Below are 14,032 nucleotides of genomic sequence, written 5' to 3' on the forward strand. Positions count from 1 at the left end.
GCAAGCAGGGGAGGGGTAGAGTGAGAGGGTTCTGCGCCGACAATAGCTAGCCCCCTGTGGGGCTCAAACTCATGAACCATGAGATCATGACCTGAGCTGAAGTCGGATGCTCAACTCACTGAGCCACCCAGGTGCCCCTATATTTGAATTTTAAAATAGCAGTAAATAGTCTAAAAGAATTACTCTTCTTTAAAAAAAATTTTTTTATTTTTTATTTATTTATTTATTTATTTTTAAATATCAACACTTTTTTTTTTTAATTTTTTTTTTTCAACGTTTATTTATTTTTGGGACAGAGAGAGACAAAACATGAACGGGGGAGGGGCAGAGAGAGAGGGAGACACAGAATTGGAAACAGGCTCCAGGCTCTGAGCCATCAGCCCAGAGCCTGACGCGGGGCTCGAACTCATGGACCACGAGATTGTGACCTGGCTGAAGTCGGACGCTTAACCGACTGCGCCACCCAGGCGCCCCCAAAAAAATTTTTTTAATGTTTATTTTTTTTTTGAGAGGGGTGGGGAGAGGCAGAGAAAGAGGGAGACACAGAATCCCAAACAGCCTCCAGGCTCTGAGCTGTCAGCACAGAGCCTGATGTGGGGCTTGAACCCATGAACAGAGAGATTATGACCTCAGCCAAAGTCAGGTGCTTAACTGACTGAACCACCCAGGCACCCCAAAAGAATTACTCTTGATGATTAATTAAATTTACCAAAAAGATGATTTTAATTTTTGAGATATAAGGGTTCCTTATAGGTTCTGGATAGTAATTAGACCCATATTAGATATATGATTTGGAAATATTTTACAAAATTTTGTCCTTTCTGTATTTTGTTTTTTACTTTCTAAACGGTGTCCTTTGAAACAAAAGTTCTTAATTTGATGAAATCCAATTTATATATATTTTTCTTTTGTTGTCCTTCTAGTGTCTTATCTAAGAAGGTTTTGCCTAGCCCAAGGTCACAAAGATGTATTTCTATATTTTCTTCAAAGAGTTATAGTTTTAGCTCTTACAGATAGGTCTATGATCCATTTTGGGCTAATTTTTGTGTATGGTATAAGGAAGGCATCCAGTTTCATTCTTTTACATGTGGATATCCATTTATAGCAACATCATTTGTTGAAAAGACTGTTTTTTCCCCCCATTGAATTGTCTTGGCACCCTGTCAAAAATTAGTTTAGTGTATTTTTATTGTATTATTGTTTCTGGACTCTCATTTGTATTCCATTGAATTATGTGTCTCTCCTTATGCCAGTTCCACACTGTCTTGATTACTGGCTGTAGCTTTGTTATTTTTGTTAACATTTTGTTACTATACTGTTGAGATTTATATTTCAAGAATGTTTTAGGGACTCAGGGTCCTTTGTATTTCCATATGAATTTTAAGATCAGTTTGTCAGTTTCTGCAAAGAAGCTAGCATGGATTTGGTAGGAATTGTGTTGAATCTGTAGATTGATTTGGGGAGTATTGCTGTCTTAACAATATTAAGTCTTCCAATCCATGAAAATGGGATGTTTGTTCATTTTTTTAACAATGTTCTGTAATTTTCAGAATTCAAGTCTTAAACTTTGTTAATTTCTAAGTGTTTTTCCTTTTTGTTGCTCTTGTAAATAGAATTGTTTTTATATTTCATTTTGGATTGTTCATTGCTAATGTATAGAAATACAACTATTTTTTGTATATTGATCTTATATCCTACAACCTTGCTATAATCCCTGATAATTTTTTAGTGGACTCCTTAGGGTATTTTTATATACATGATCACTTCTGCAAATGGTGATTTTTCCTCTTTCTTTTCAATCCAGATGCCTTTAATTTCTGTTTCTTATTCAAAGTCATTTCATGGCCCTTAAAGAAAGCAAAGCTACCCTATAATTCTGTCAATGTAATCATTGTTTTTAATACTTTATCGTGTATCCTCTCAAACATTTTCCTACACATATGTATTTTTTCAAAAGTTAAATCATATTATATACCCTCTATTCTACAATTTGCTTGTCCCCCTACACTTTAATGTTGGTTTATAAATCTTCTGTGTCCATAAATGTAAGTGTCTGGTATTCTCATGACTGCACAGTGTTCTGTTACAGACATACCATAATTTATGTAAGTAATCCCTCATTGTTGGACATTATGCCTATTTCATTTTTGCAGTTATAAAGAATATTTTGCTGAACATCTGTTACTAAATTGTGTATGTGTTTTATAATACAGGTAATAAATATTTTTAAACTTTTTTTGAAAGTTTAGTTTGAGAGAGAGAGAGAGCAAGTTTACATGTGTGAACACAAAGATTCAAGCATGTATAGAGAAAAATGTGTAAATCCCTTGTTACAACCCCCTTTGCATGAATTTACATGTACGTGTGAGTGCTTATATCAGTTTGGCTAAATTTATTTCATTAGGATAAAGTTCCAGGAGTAGATTTGATAGGTCAAAGAGCAAGCCTAGCTAGTTCTTTTTTTTTTTTTTTAATTTTTTTTTTTTCAACGTTTATTTATTTTTGGGACAGAGAGAGACAGAGCATGAACAGGGGAGGGGCAGAGAGAGAGGGAGACACAGAATCGGAAACAGGCTCCAGGCTCCGAGCCATCAGCCCAGAGCCTGACGCGGGGCTCGAACTCACGGACCACGAGATCGTGACCTGGCTGAAGTCGGACGCTTAACCGACTGCGCCACCCAGGCGCCCCAAGCCTAGCTAGTTCTAAGCCTTCTGATCTGAATCCTCCAAGTGCCACCCAGAAGGCAGTAGTGTTTTACCTTTACCAGTGGATGAGCCTGCCTAGGTGGAATTAACTTATAAGGAGCTTTCTTAATCAGTAGTGTTGTTCTCCTTGTTGAAGGTGTACCTGAAGGGGAGGGCTGGAGATAAGATGATCCACGAGAAAAACATCAACCAGCTGAAGAGTGAGGTGCAGTATATCCAGGAGGTGGGCACCTCTCCCTTGGTGGGAAGCTCACATTTTTTTGGCTCCCTCCTTTTGTGGGGTCTGGTCTTCTCCCATCTGCCACTGTCCCCCATTGAGTCAGGTATCATTTCTGACCCTCCTGTTACTCAACCAATCCATGAATCAGCAAGTATTTATTAACTCCCACGTGTCCTCTGTACCCATTGTACCCCAGCCTCCTCTCTAAAGCTGACAGTCTCTTTTCCCTAACTTTTCTTGACCCTCTCCCTGGCCTCAGCTGCTCCTTGGCACTTGTCACCATGTAACATATTACATGTTCCACTTGTTTGCCCTTTGTGTCGTGTGTCTCTGCAGCAAGAGTGTTAGCTCCAGCGGGACGGGGTTTTGTTTCCTGCTCGTGTAGGAGGGACTGTGCTGCAGCCCCACTTGCCTGGGATCCCTCCTTCCCCCAGCCAGAGCTTGGCTCACAGGAGTATGGGTCAGGGATGGGCACAAAGCTGGGTGAGTCGGGCCACTCTCTTTCCTTGTCCCAGAGCTAAGGGTTCTTGCCATCCCTTCCCAGGCCCGGAACTGCCTACAGAAGCTGCGGGAGGACATAAGTAGCAAGCTTGACAGAGATCCAGGAGACTCTCTCCAAGGACAGGAGATACAGGTAATAGGAAATGGTCAGTGGTTGGGTCCTCACTGAGGAGGTTGTGCCGGGCAGTCCCCTTTGCCGGTCACGCTGTGGGTGCCGAATCTCCCACCGCTGCCAGAAAAGGAGGGCGTACAGGCAGTGCTGGCTTCTTGGAGCACTCCCAGCCTTACTGGGGCTCTCCAGCAGATGGGCACTGGCATTGACATGGGTCAGCCTAGGTATAAGGTACACTTGTTCCCACACACTGCATAAAAGTGGAATTCATGTGAACAAAATGACCATTATTGGCAAAACCTCTTCTCTGTAAGGATTCTGGGATCAGTATTTTTGGAGTACAGTCTTATAAAGCAGACAGTACCTGTAAATCCAAACTTCTCATAGTTGGTCTTGCGTAATTTGGGTAACACCCGGGCTGTGAATTGGAAATCTCGGTCCTGGTCCATTATTTGTGTCAGTAGCTGTCTTTGCCCCGGCATCAGAAGCTCCTTGAGGTTAGGGTTCACCCCCACCCCTGTATCTGGGATGCAGAAGGTCACCAGTAAATGTCATAGCGAACCTACTGAAGAGTACTTCTTGGGATGGACGGATAAGCCTGGGATCCTGCTTTTCAGCTTTTCTAAAATTGGAGGCTGGAAGGGTCCTCAGGGGAGAACAGTCTCTTCCATTTCACCTTTGTCCTCCTTTAGATTCAGAGTTGTATCTCCTTCACTTGCACTTGGCTGGAGTCGGGGGGGGGGGGGAGTTGTCTTTCTCTAGTAGCCCCTGCCCTCGTTCCCCTGAGGGAAACAGGGATTCAGCAGCTAGTGGCAGCAAGGTTCCTCTTTGGCGTGAGCCCTTACTAGGCTTGTGTGGCGATTCCCCCTAATTCACTTTGCTGTGGCTGAAGGTAGGACTTTCCCCGCCCGAGCTCCCATCTGGCTGCTGGGAGGTGCTTTGCCAGGTGGCTGAGGAATCTGATCTGCTCAGAGACCGGCCCCAAAGTCCAGGGCCCTTGTTTGCACAGACCAGTGGTCATATGATGAATAATCAGGCTTTGGGTTGGAAAGAATTGCAGCAAAAGCCACTTCACCTTTTGCTTTATGCTTTGTCAAACCTTGTCAGGATCCCCAAGGGGCAAGGCAGACTCTTTGTTGGTGGCAGGCAGCTGCTTGTATCCCCTGGGCTTCTGGGAGTCAGCCTGCATGTTTTCCATTGGGCTGAAAGCTTTTAGCCTGGGCCTCCCTTCAGCACTGCCCCCCACCACCCCCACGGCCATACACATTCTCCACGCCTTACCTCTCCTCTCCATTTTCCGCCCAGCACTTGAAGTCTTTTTTTTTTTCACTTGCTGCCTTCTGTTTCTCTTTCTTTCCTTTTCTTCTTCCTCTTTCTCCATCACCTCTTCCTCCTCTTCTTCCTTCTTTCTCTGTCTTTTCCCACCTCTTTCTTTTTTTCCTAAGAATGAGATCTTAGGAAATTAATGTTTTGAAGTTCGTTGTTTGGGCTGTGTTAACTACCGATTTTATTTTTCTTTGAACAGGTGGTGCTGGAAAAGCCAAATGGATTAAATCCAAGCCCCACAACACTGTATAGCAGCCCACCTGAGGTAAGTAAGGTAGGTAACGGGGAAAGCAGTGGTAACTATGTCTTTGCCAGGAGGCAGGGTATCGTCCTCCCTGATCTCTTTATTATCTTTATTATTGTTCTTTCTGTCTTACTAATAGAAGAGTATCATTTGCTGTAAAAATTCAAACAATGGAGAAACATACAAACCCAAATCCTCCTTCTCCAATCTTTTTCCTTCAAAGGATCCACTGTGAATGGATTGAAGTAGGTGGATCCCTTTAGAGCAGTGCCCTTAGCCTTCACTACCAATTGAAATAGGCTTGGAAGCTTTTAAAAAATTTTTTAATTAAGTTTATTTATTTAATTTGAGAGAGAGAGAATGAATGAGTGGAGGAGGGGCTGGGAGGGCGGGGACAGAGGATCCAGAGCTGGCCCCACGCTGACAGCAGAGAGCCCGATATAGGGCTCACTCCAACTCACAAATCGCAAGATCATGACCTCAGCCAAAGTTGGACCCTTAACCGACTGAGCCACCCACGTGCCCCAGCCTTGGGAGTTTTAAAGGAGACAAGCCTGGTGCCAGACCTAGAGACTGTAATTTAATTGATCTGAGATGTGGGCTGGTCGGCAGGACTTTAAAAATCTCTTCAGGGGGTGCCTGTCTGGTTCAGTGGGTAGGGGCGTGTAACTTTTGATCTCAGAGTTGTGAGTTCGAGCCCCACATTGAGTATGGAGAGTACTTAAAAATTAAAGAAAAAAAAAAAACCCTTCAAGTGATTCTAATATTTAGCCAAACCTGAGTACCAATGTTCCAGTGTATTTTTCTTTCTTGCTTTTTTAAAGATTTTATATTTTTAAAGTAATCTCTTAAAATCCAGGGTACATTATCATCTCTGATCTAGTAAAGACCTCTCACTGGATTTACTGTTTGTTTTGTTTTTGCCTCTCCCCTCCCCAACTCTAATATATTCAATGTATGATTTCACTATGCCTATAAGTGTGTTTTCAATTTTCATAATGAATTTGTGCTATATTTTATCTTTTCCCTTTTTAGCCAACACCATGTTCCTGGGGTCTATCCACATTGCTATGCTTAAATCTAGTGTGTTTCTAACTTCTACAAGTTCTAATAACTACCTTTTTTCTGTTCATACCACACTGAAAATTTTCCATGTCATTAAATAGTCTTCTAAGAACGCCATCTGAAATAAACACGTAGTAGTTATGCTTCCAGGAGCCTTTGAAATTGTTCTCACCTGCCCAGCAGCTTAGGTACAGATAGAGGGGAGGTGGCTGGGTAACTTCACGGCTAGGTTTTGGCATGTTGTGATGATCCTAACTACTCACTTTAGATGTGCAGTTTGGATTTTTTTCCCTTCTCCTGAATTACCATATTTGGCAAATGTGCTTCTGGTACCACGTTACAATAACACCTGGTGCTGTTTGTTCAACTCTGTCTTCTCACAAGCTCTAAGCCCAGCGGATATTATCATAGTTTTGAGGCAGCCTGTAAGGCGGGGCGTGGTCTGGACTCAGTGATAGCGCAGCTACTGGGACACTGGCACTGTCCTCCCAGCTGCAAGCTCCGTGCTCTGGTTTAAAGGTGTTGCTGCTTCCCACTATGTGAGGCAGGGAGAGATTTTTCTGTCAGACTTGCTGGGAGCTGGTAACTGAAGTGTCTGGTGCCTGTGCGGCAGAGGTGGGGGCAAGACCCCACATGCCAGCTCAGTGCTAACCACCAACCCACAACTGGGTGTGTCTGGGGAGAGACTCACAGTAACCTCAATGAAGACACCTTTTTCCACATTGAATGAGATTCCTGGACTCGTTGGGTGCTTTTGCTCATTCATCAGTAACCCTATAGCCAGATAACCCTGAGCCAGATGCAAAGACAAAGATGTGCCTTTGGGAAGTGCCCCTCGTGATGGGTGTGGCACTGTCCCTGCCTTGGGATGCTGTAGTCTAAAGGGGAACGTGGTCCCTGCTCTCAGAGAGCTCTGGTCTCACGGAAACAGGGCACACATGTGAGGATACCCATTAATGAATTGATACATGCATAAAAATTATTGAGTGTGTCCTAAAATCCTCAGATGACTTGAGGCTAGTTGAGTTCCTTGGAATATGAAGAGAGAGCATTTTTGTGTGATTAACTCGTCGCTCCTGGGTGCCTAAGACTAGCTGTCCCCTTGAGTGATATGAGAGGGTGGTCTGAACAAGAGGGCCCAAGTATGTGTTGTGGGGGACCTTCTCCTACACAAACACAGTGGCTTCACCTTCTCTTCCCTGTTCTGACTGTAGGCAGACACCTATATAAATGAAGATGTCGAGAGCCTGAGGAAGACCGTGCGGGACCTGCTTGTCAAGCTGCAGGAGGCCGAGCGGCAGCACCAGTCAGACCGTGTGGCTTTTGAGGTGAGATTTGGGATTGGGGGAGAAAGTGCCCCAAGGGCTGGGCTGCCAGATACAGATGCCAGTGACTTAGCATGGACTTCATGTCTTCTTGGCCAGGTGCCATCAATTGGAAAGGCTGGGCTTTGAGGCCTGGGCACTTTCCTGTCTGCTTTTCCCATTCCTGGACACTTAGAGTTTTTGCTGTTCAAGGCTAGGCCATAGTTTGAAGATCAGCACTGGTTCTCTGGTGAAGTTGGGTGGTGGTGCTGGTTCGGGATAGCAGGAAGCTCAGTCATTTCTCTGAATACCACAACAAGAATTACTGGGCTCTGGGCACCATGCAGGCAAGGACTTTGCTGTCAAGGTTACCCTGCATCCCCATGTCTGGCATAATGCCTGGCGTAAGGTGGTAGGCACTTCTTAAGTGTGGACTGGGTGAGTGGATGGAGCAGTGCGGTTGTAGAAAGATCTGTGCCCATGGAGTCAGAGGACTTGAAGTCAAGTCTTGACTTTACTTTGAAGAACTTTGCGATCTTGAATGAGTATCTTAGTTATTGTTACAAAAGTAATACTGAATTATTATGATGGAAGATTTAAAAAGTACCAAGGTCTGTAGAGAGTGAAAGTCCTCCACTACAGAAAGCGTGAGAAGGGGCACCTGGGTGGCTCAACCAATTAAGCATCCAACTCTTGATTTTGGCTCAGGTCACAGTCTTACAGTGGTGAGATCGAGCCCCGCATCGGGCTCTGTGCTGAGCATGGAGCCTGTGTAAGATTCTCTCTCCCTCTCTCTCTTCCCCTGTCCTGCGTGCGCTCTCTCTCTTTCTCTCTCTCTCTCTCTCTCTCTCTCTCTCTCCCCCCCCTCTCTCCTCCTCTCCCCGTCTCCCCCTCTCCCCCTCTCCTGTGTGTTCTCTCTCTCTCTCCCTCTCTCTTTGCCCCTTTCCTGCCTGCGCTCTCTCTCTTTGCCCCTCTCCTGCGTGTGCTCTCTCTCTCTCTCCCTCTCTCTTTGCCCCTCTCCTGCATGCGCTCTCTCTCTTTGCCCCTCTCCTATGTGTGCTCGCTCTCTCTCTCCCTCTCTCTTTGCCCCTCTCCTGCATGTGCTGTCTCTCAAAAACAAATAATAATAAATAAAAAATAAATAAAAGTGTGTGAGGTCTTCCATACTTTACAGAAAATTCTTTGAATATAAAATGAGGTACACTGGGCAAACACTAGGCTTCTATGTAAGATTAACCATCTGTTAGTTATCTGCTATTGTTCATCCACATGTAAAGTATTTCTGTATCATAAATATGTAATGATAGGATTATGCCCTGCCCAGGTATGCCAGAAGCTGGTGGTAGGAGGAAGCCCAGCCTGAATGCTTCTCTTTCATGGGACTAAGAGAATTTTTGAGAGAGATATTGAGGGGGAGGAAGAAAGCACAGGGAATGATCACTCGCCTTTAGAGATGATCAATTATTTGAGCCATTAATTTGACCTCTCTAAGTATTGGTTCCAACTTTTGTAAAAAGGGTCATGGAATATACTTCACAAGTGTGGTGTGTGGATTGAGTGAGGTAAGATATGTAAGTCTGTTTACTGTTTTGAAGGTTTTTAGAAATATAACCTATATTTTTCTTAGTGATCCATTTAGTGAGTTTTCCTATCCTAAATAGTTGGGACTTAGTGTAATACTGAGATTAGTTTGGTCTCAGAATACAGTGGTTGTGCAGTAAAGGAGTTTGCTGCATCGATTTCAGATTCCACAATTTGGGTAATTTGGCTGATGATTTATCAGTTTGGTGACCAGCTATTCACTATAGGAGGAAGGGGATGTTGAGGCTGTAACGCTGACCAGACTGTGGATTTTGGAAAGAAATTTCTACATTGAGAGGCCTTGTGAAGTACTTGTTGGTCTTGGCCATACATGGAAGGGTCTGTTAGCTCTGGGTTTCAAAGCTTGAATGAAGAAGTGTCTTGAGTAAAAGCCTGAGGCTAGAAGGTCCTGACAGCTGTAGCCCCCTGCCCACAGTTTCTTAGAAAGGGCTGCCTTTGGTCCATAGCACCTGCCTGGGTTGTTCCCACCACCGGGGTAGGTTGGCACCCCATCTTACGACTAAGAGGGTCCTTCAGGGAAGTGCTGACTGGAGCAACAGGGACAGATGTGGCAGAGGAGAGTGTGATCCTACAGCAGAGTGTGAGGGTCAGGGCCTGGCCCTCTATGCCCTGCTCTGAGTGCACATCAGCCTGGGTGCAGTGTTGTGTACAGATAGGAGAGGTTTTGTTTCCATGTTCTTGCCTGTGGGGCTGGCCTGTTCCAGGCAAATATGGGACATCTGGAGGATTTTCTCATCTTTGCTGGTAAACTCGACTCTCCAATCTACTTTTCTGAACCAGGGATCAGCAAGGGGCAAGATTGCCACTTACTGTGAATACAACGTGCCCATAAGCGTGGGTTTTCTGCTCTACTAGCAGCTTGCTGTCAGGGTTTGCAGTGGGTTTGCTCTGGACAGGGCTGGTGTGTGGCTTGGATGCGTCCACCACATGTCTCTTCCCCGATTCTGACTTTGGGAGGAGTCGGACAAACTGCCTACTTTAAGTGTTCTGTTTCCCCAGGGCTGCCTCTTTGAGAGGTTATGGGGATTCTTTTTCACTAAGTGACTAGGGAGTCAGTGTGGGGTAGCTAGGAGGAATTGAAATGGATGATGAGGTCACTGTTCTAGCACTGGCTCCGTCATTCCCTAGCTGTGTACCCCGGGGAGATCGGTTGGCTTTCAGTTGCAACAGGAGAGGGTTGGACAGATGGATATCAGTTCCACTCACGATGTCATTGAGCAGTGACTGTGTGCTAGGTGCTGTGCTGAGCTCTGGAAGTGGAATGGTGCTCCAGTTCCCTGCTAGTGGCCCACTGGGGGGTGCACACGAGTGACTGGGCCAAATCTACTCGGTGCTACAAGAAAGAAAGGCACACAGGGGAAGGACCCCTTGCCTGGGTGTGAAGGCTTCTGGAAGAAAGGGCGTCTAAGCTAAGACCTGTAGTTGGCATGTGGAGGACGGGAGGCAAGTTCTTCCTTTACTTTCCTTCTCAAATTCTGCCTCTGTCCCTCCCAAACTGGCTTATCATCTGTGCTAAAGGGCAGTTCTCTCTGGTGCTTACTAGTTGCCCTTCCAGGTGCCACATTGTCCTTTATATGCAGGCTGCAGGATTGCTTGATGGGAGGAAGAGTGGGGACACCGAAGGAAGGATGTGCAAGGTGTGCGCCCCCAGATTCTTTGCGTTTGCATTTGTAGGAAAGCCGTGGCGCGGGGTTAAGCTTGGGTGGCACTGGAGGACTGGTGGGGGTGTCGAAGAAGTCCTCCATCCAGAAAGTGCTTTTGGGTTCCAGGTGTGACTCTAAAGTAGTAACCAATCAGTCCTGTGCCGGTGAGCCCTGGAAACGGAGATACCCTGCTAGTTTCCCAAGTCATCCTAGAATCTCGAATGGGAAAGAGAGAGTTGCCTCCCTTCTCCTCTCACTGTGCGCAGGGTCCCGGGGTCTCTCCTGAGGTGTTTTACCCATGTTTCCTTGTTGTCCTCCGCCCCCTTCACCCATCCCTGTCCTGTCTTAGGTCACACTCAGCCAGTGCCAGAGAGAAGCAGAACAGAGTCGAGTGGCCCTTCAGAGAGCAGAGGACAGAGTGCAGCAGAAGGAGGCAGAGGCTGGAGAGCTCCAGAAGCGCTTGCTGGGCGTGCAGGAGGTGACTGTGGGAGTCTCACCTTCAGGGCCTGACTCCCGCGCTGGGGAGTGGGGGCCCCGGGACTCACTGAGATGGCTGCAGTCTCCTTTTCTGACCAGCTCCAGAAAAGCACACTTCACGGTTTCCTCAGCAAATACCTTCGAGAACCTTTTCACCTTTAAGGAACAAGAGGTCTTCCTCTTAGCTCAGCTCAGCCCTCCCTAACAAGAGCTGAACCCGTTTCCATTTCAGTCGGGTTGTTGTACAGCTGTCCTTTATGGGCTTTTGAAGACTGTTGTGAAGGAACTGCTGGGCCTGGTTTCCCAGGGACCAGTAGCCAGAGCCAGCAGGTGGGCCTGATAACGCAAGGCTGGGCTCTCCGTCCGGGTAGCTGGGTGAGGCTGGGAAGTTTCTGTGTGCTGAGGGTGGGAAGGGTTATCCCTGACAGGGGAGGGCACCCCATCAAACCAGCTTGGCCTGCTGCTCTTTGGCAGCTGTCCAGGCCCGGCAGGGACTGAGCTCGAGCCCTCGGGCCCCTCTCACCCCAAACACAGAAACCGCTTTCGCGTCCTCATCCTAGATTTTCTTCCCTTTGACCCGTCCAGGAGCATCAGGCCTTACTGGTGAAGGTTAGGGAGGGGGAGACGGCCTTGGAGGAACTGCAGATCAAGAACACTGACTGCCAAACAGAACGAGAAAAGTAAGGGCCCTTGTTCACTGTGAAGCTGGGGTGCAGGGAGAGGAGGGCGGGCCATGCTGCCTGCAGCTCCCATGGTGGCCAGACCTGGGGAGGAAGCTAGTGCTGATGTCAGATCTTCCAGCTGTGACTCACCATGTGGCTGCTCGGGATGGGGCTCCACCCAGGGAGATACTGTTTGGGAGGCTGCCATCTCTGGGGAGTTCATTTTCTGTGGAGTAGGAACTAAAGAAAATGCTTTCATGGTGTCAGAGCCAAGGTCAAGTAAGCTGGTAAAACACCTGCTGTTCGCCGTGGCACGTTATTCCACCACTTTTCACACGGGGTATAGATGTGGTATTATGGCACCACAGTTCCCTCCCCCCAGAACGGAGAACAACGGTAAATTATTTGAGGGTAAAATCAAGTAACTTCCTCACTCGTCATTTCATTGAGAGATACAATGAGCAGCCTCATGAAGAGATGCTGAACGTCCTGTCACTTGAAGCTCAAACTGAGACCCACCTGTCAGCAGCGGCATGTAGGGGATCTCTGGGATCCCTTCCACTCCAAGTTAGAGGGTTTTACAAATTCCCTCTGATCACAGGGGATCAGAGGCCCCAGACTATTGAAACCTACAGGGCAAAGTTTGGGTCATTCTGGACATTTAAGAATTTGGAAACTCTTTATGCTGCTGGCAATTAATAAATAAGATCTCAAATGATAAATCAAAGTTAACACCAGCATATGGGGTCTATTCTCCATGGTATAAGTTAGATCTTTTTAAGTTCAACAGCCATCACCTGCAAGGCCTTCTAAGGCGTTCCATGTCTGTTAAGACATGATCCTTGCCTTCTTGGGCCCCTCAGTCAGCTGGGGACATCATCTTTTCTAACCTGGAGGAATAACCTCTAGGTTTACTAGTCTGGGCATGGAAAATTGCAGACGTTTTATTGTAGCCTCCTTTGGGCTCGATTTCATAGAATTGTTTTAAATTACTCAGCACTCCGTCTTTCTCAGTGGTGCTCGTGGGCAGGCAATTGAGAGGAAGCAGCAGGAAAAACAAAAAAGACCCAGATAATCCAAAACAGAGGCTTGGGAATGGCAACGATAGCTATGCATCATAAAGGCTGATTTTCTCAATAAAAAGAACCTGAAAAATAGGGCACTGGAGAGCTGAGGGTGGCTCAGATTGTTTGAGGCAAAGGGAGGATGTGAGGGGGCTCGGATTGTATGGTACCCCACCCCCACCCTCAGAGGCCTGAACTCCTAGACACCCTGCCCGGTCACCTGACCTCTGGGGATCTTGGGCCAGTTTAGAAGAGGCAGAGGAAACAGCAATGTCTGGGAATCAGGAGATTTAGGAACATACAGCTCCCACCTGAATCTTTCCAGGAATGAGGAGCTCCTCACACCTGAGGCAGTCCACTTTCTGGCAGCTTTCATGCTGAGCAAGTCCATCCTCTGTTGTCATAAGGACTGCTTCCCTGGACATCTACCTGTCGGTTCTAGTTGTGCCGTCTGGAGCTTTCCTGTGTAACCTCCCCTTGCTGAGCTTCCTAGCTGATCTGTAGTGGCGCCTCTGCTGTGCCCTTCCAAGGTGTCCCTGCACCTTGTCCTCATGGCAGAGCACCAGGGAGTTGGGCAGAGGGAACCCAGTTCATGGAAGCCCCCAAGCCTGAGGTTGTCCCTGTGCCTGGGTAGAGAGAAAGCATCTTTTCCCTCTGCCTCAGCTTCCTGGTCTTGATCCCCAGGGCGGCTAACCTGGAAAAGGAAGTGGCCGGCTTGCGGGAGAAGATCCACCACTTAGATGATATGCTCAAGAGCCAGCAGCGGAAAGTCCGGCAGATGATAGAGCAGGTAAGCAGGGTCTGGTCTTCTGTGGCTTCAGCTGCCCCCTTGGGAGGTCACCACATGGAACCCAATCCCGGTTTCCTGTCACATCCACACTTTTGCTGTTCATTCTCCTGGGGAGCTTGATTTATATTCCTACATGTCCCATAAAACATTTACGGCTACCAATTACAAGGTTTGAATGATTGGGATTCGCTTTTCTCCCATCTTTCCCCTTTGGTTTTGGTCATTTGCCTTCTGCTTTCCAATGGGGAAAAAAGGAAGAGGCTTGTCACTTGTACACCTTGAAGAGTGCTGGTAAATGAATAATTAAGTCACAATA

The 14,032-nt window shown here is 46.6% G+C and overlaps 1 protein-coding gene across 7 annotated transcripts in view; it reads left to right on the forward strand.

Moving 5' to 3' along the window:
• The window catches only part of TUFT1 (tuftelin 1), a 42,347-nt gene that overhangs the window by 24,045 nt on the left and 4,270 nt on the right, over positions 1 to 14,032 (forward strand). For 2 of the 7 annotated variants that reach the window (XM_030325838.2, XM_030325841.1), the window contains 7 exons: positions 2,843 to 2,929; positions 3,471 to 3,560; positions 5,065 to 5,130; positions 7,389 to 7,502; positions 11,073 to 11,201; positions 11,786 to 11,880; positions 13,611 to 13,716. In XM_030325838.2, the coding sequence (XP_030181698.1) occupies positions 2,843 to 2,929; positions 3,471 to 3,560; positions 5,065 to 5,130; positions 7,389 to 7,502; positions 11,073 to 11,201; positions 11,786 to 11,880; positions 13,611 to 13,716 (687 nt within the window). Of the gene's footprint in view, positions 1 to 2,842; positions 2,930 to 3,470; positions 3,561 to 5,064; positions 5,140 to 7,388; positions 7,503 to 11,072; positions 11,202 to 11,785; positions 11,881 to 13,610; positions 13,717 to 14,032 lie in introns of all 7 variants that reach the window. The other 5 variants (XM_030325837.1, XM_030325840.1, XM_030325839.1 and 2 more) reach the window with 4 other exon arrangements.

Source organism: Lynx canadensis, chromosome C1 (genome assembly GCF_007474595.2).
Source record: "Lynx canadensis isolate LIC74 chromosome C1, mLynCan4.pri.v2, whole genome shotgun sequence".
NCBI classification, from domain to species: Eukaryota; Metazoa; Chordata; class Mammalia; order Carnivora; family Felidae; genus Lynx; species Lynx canadensis.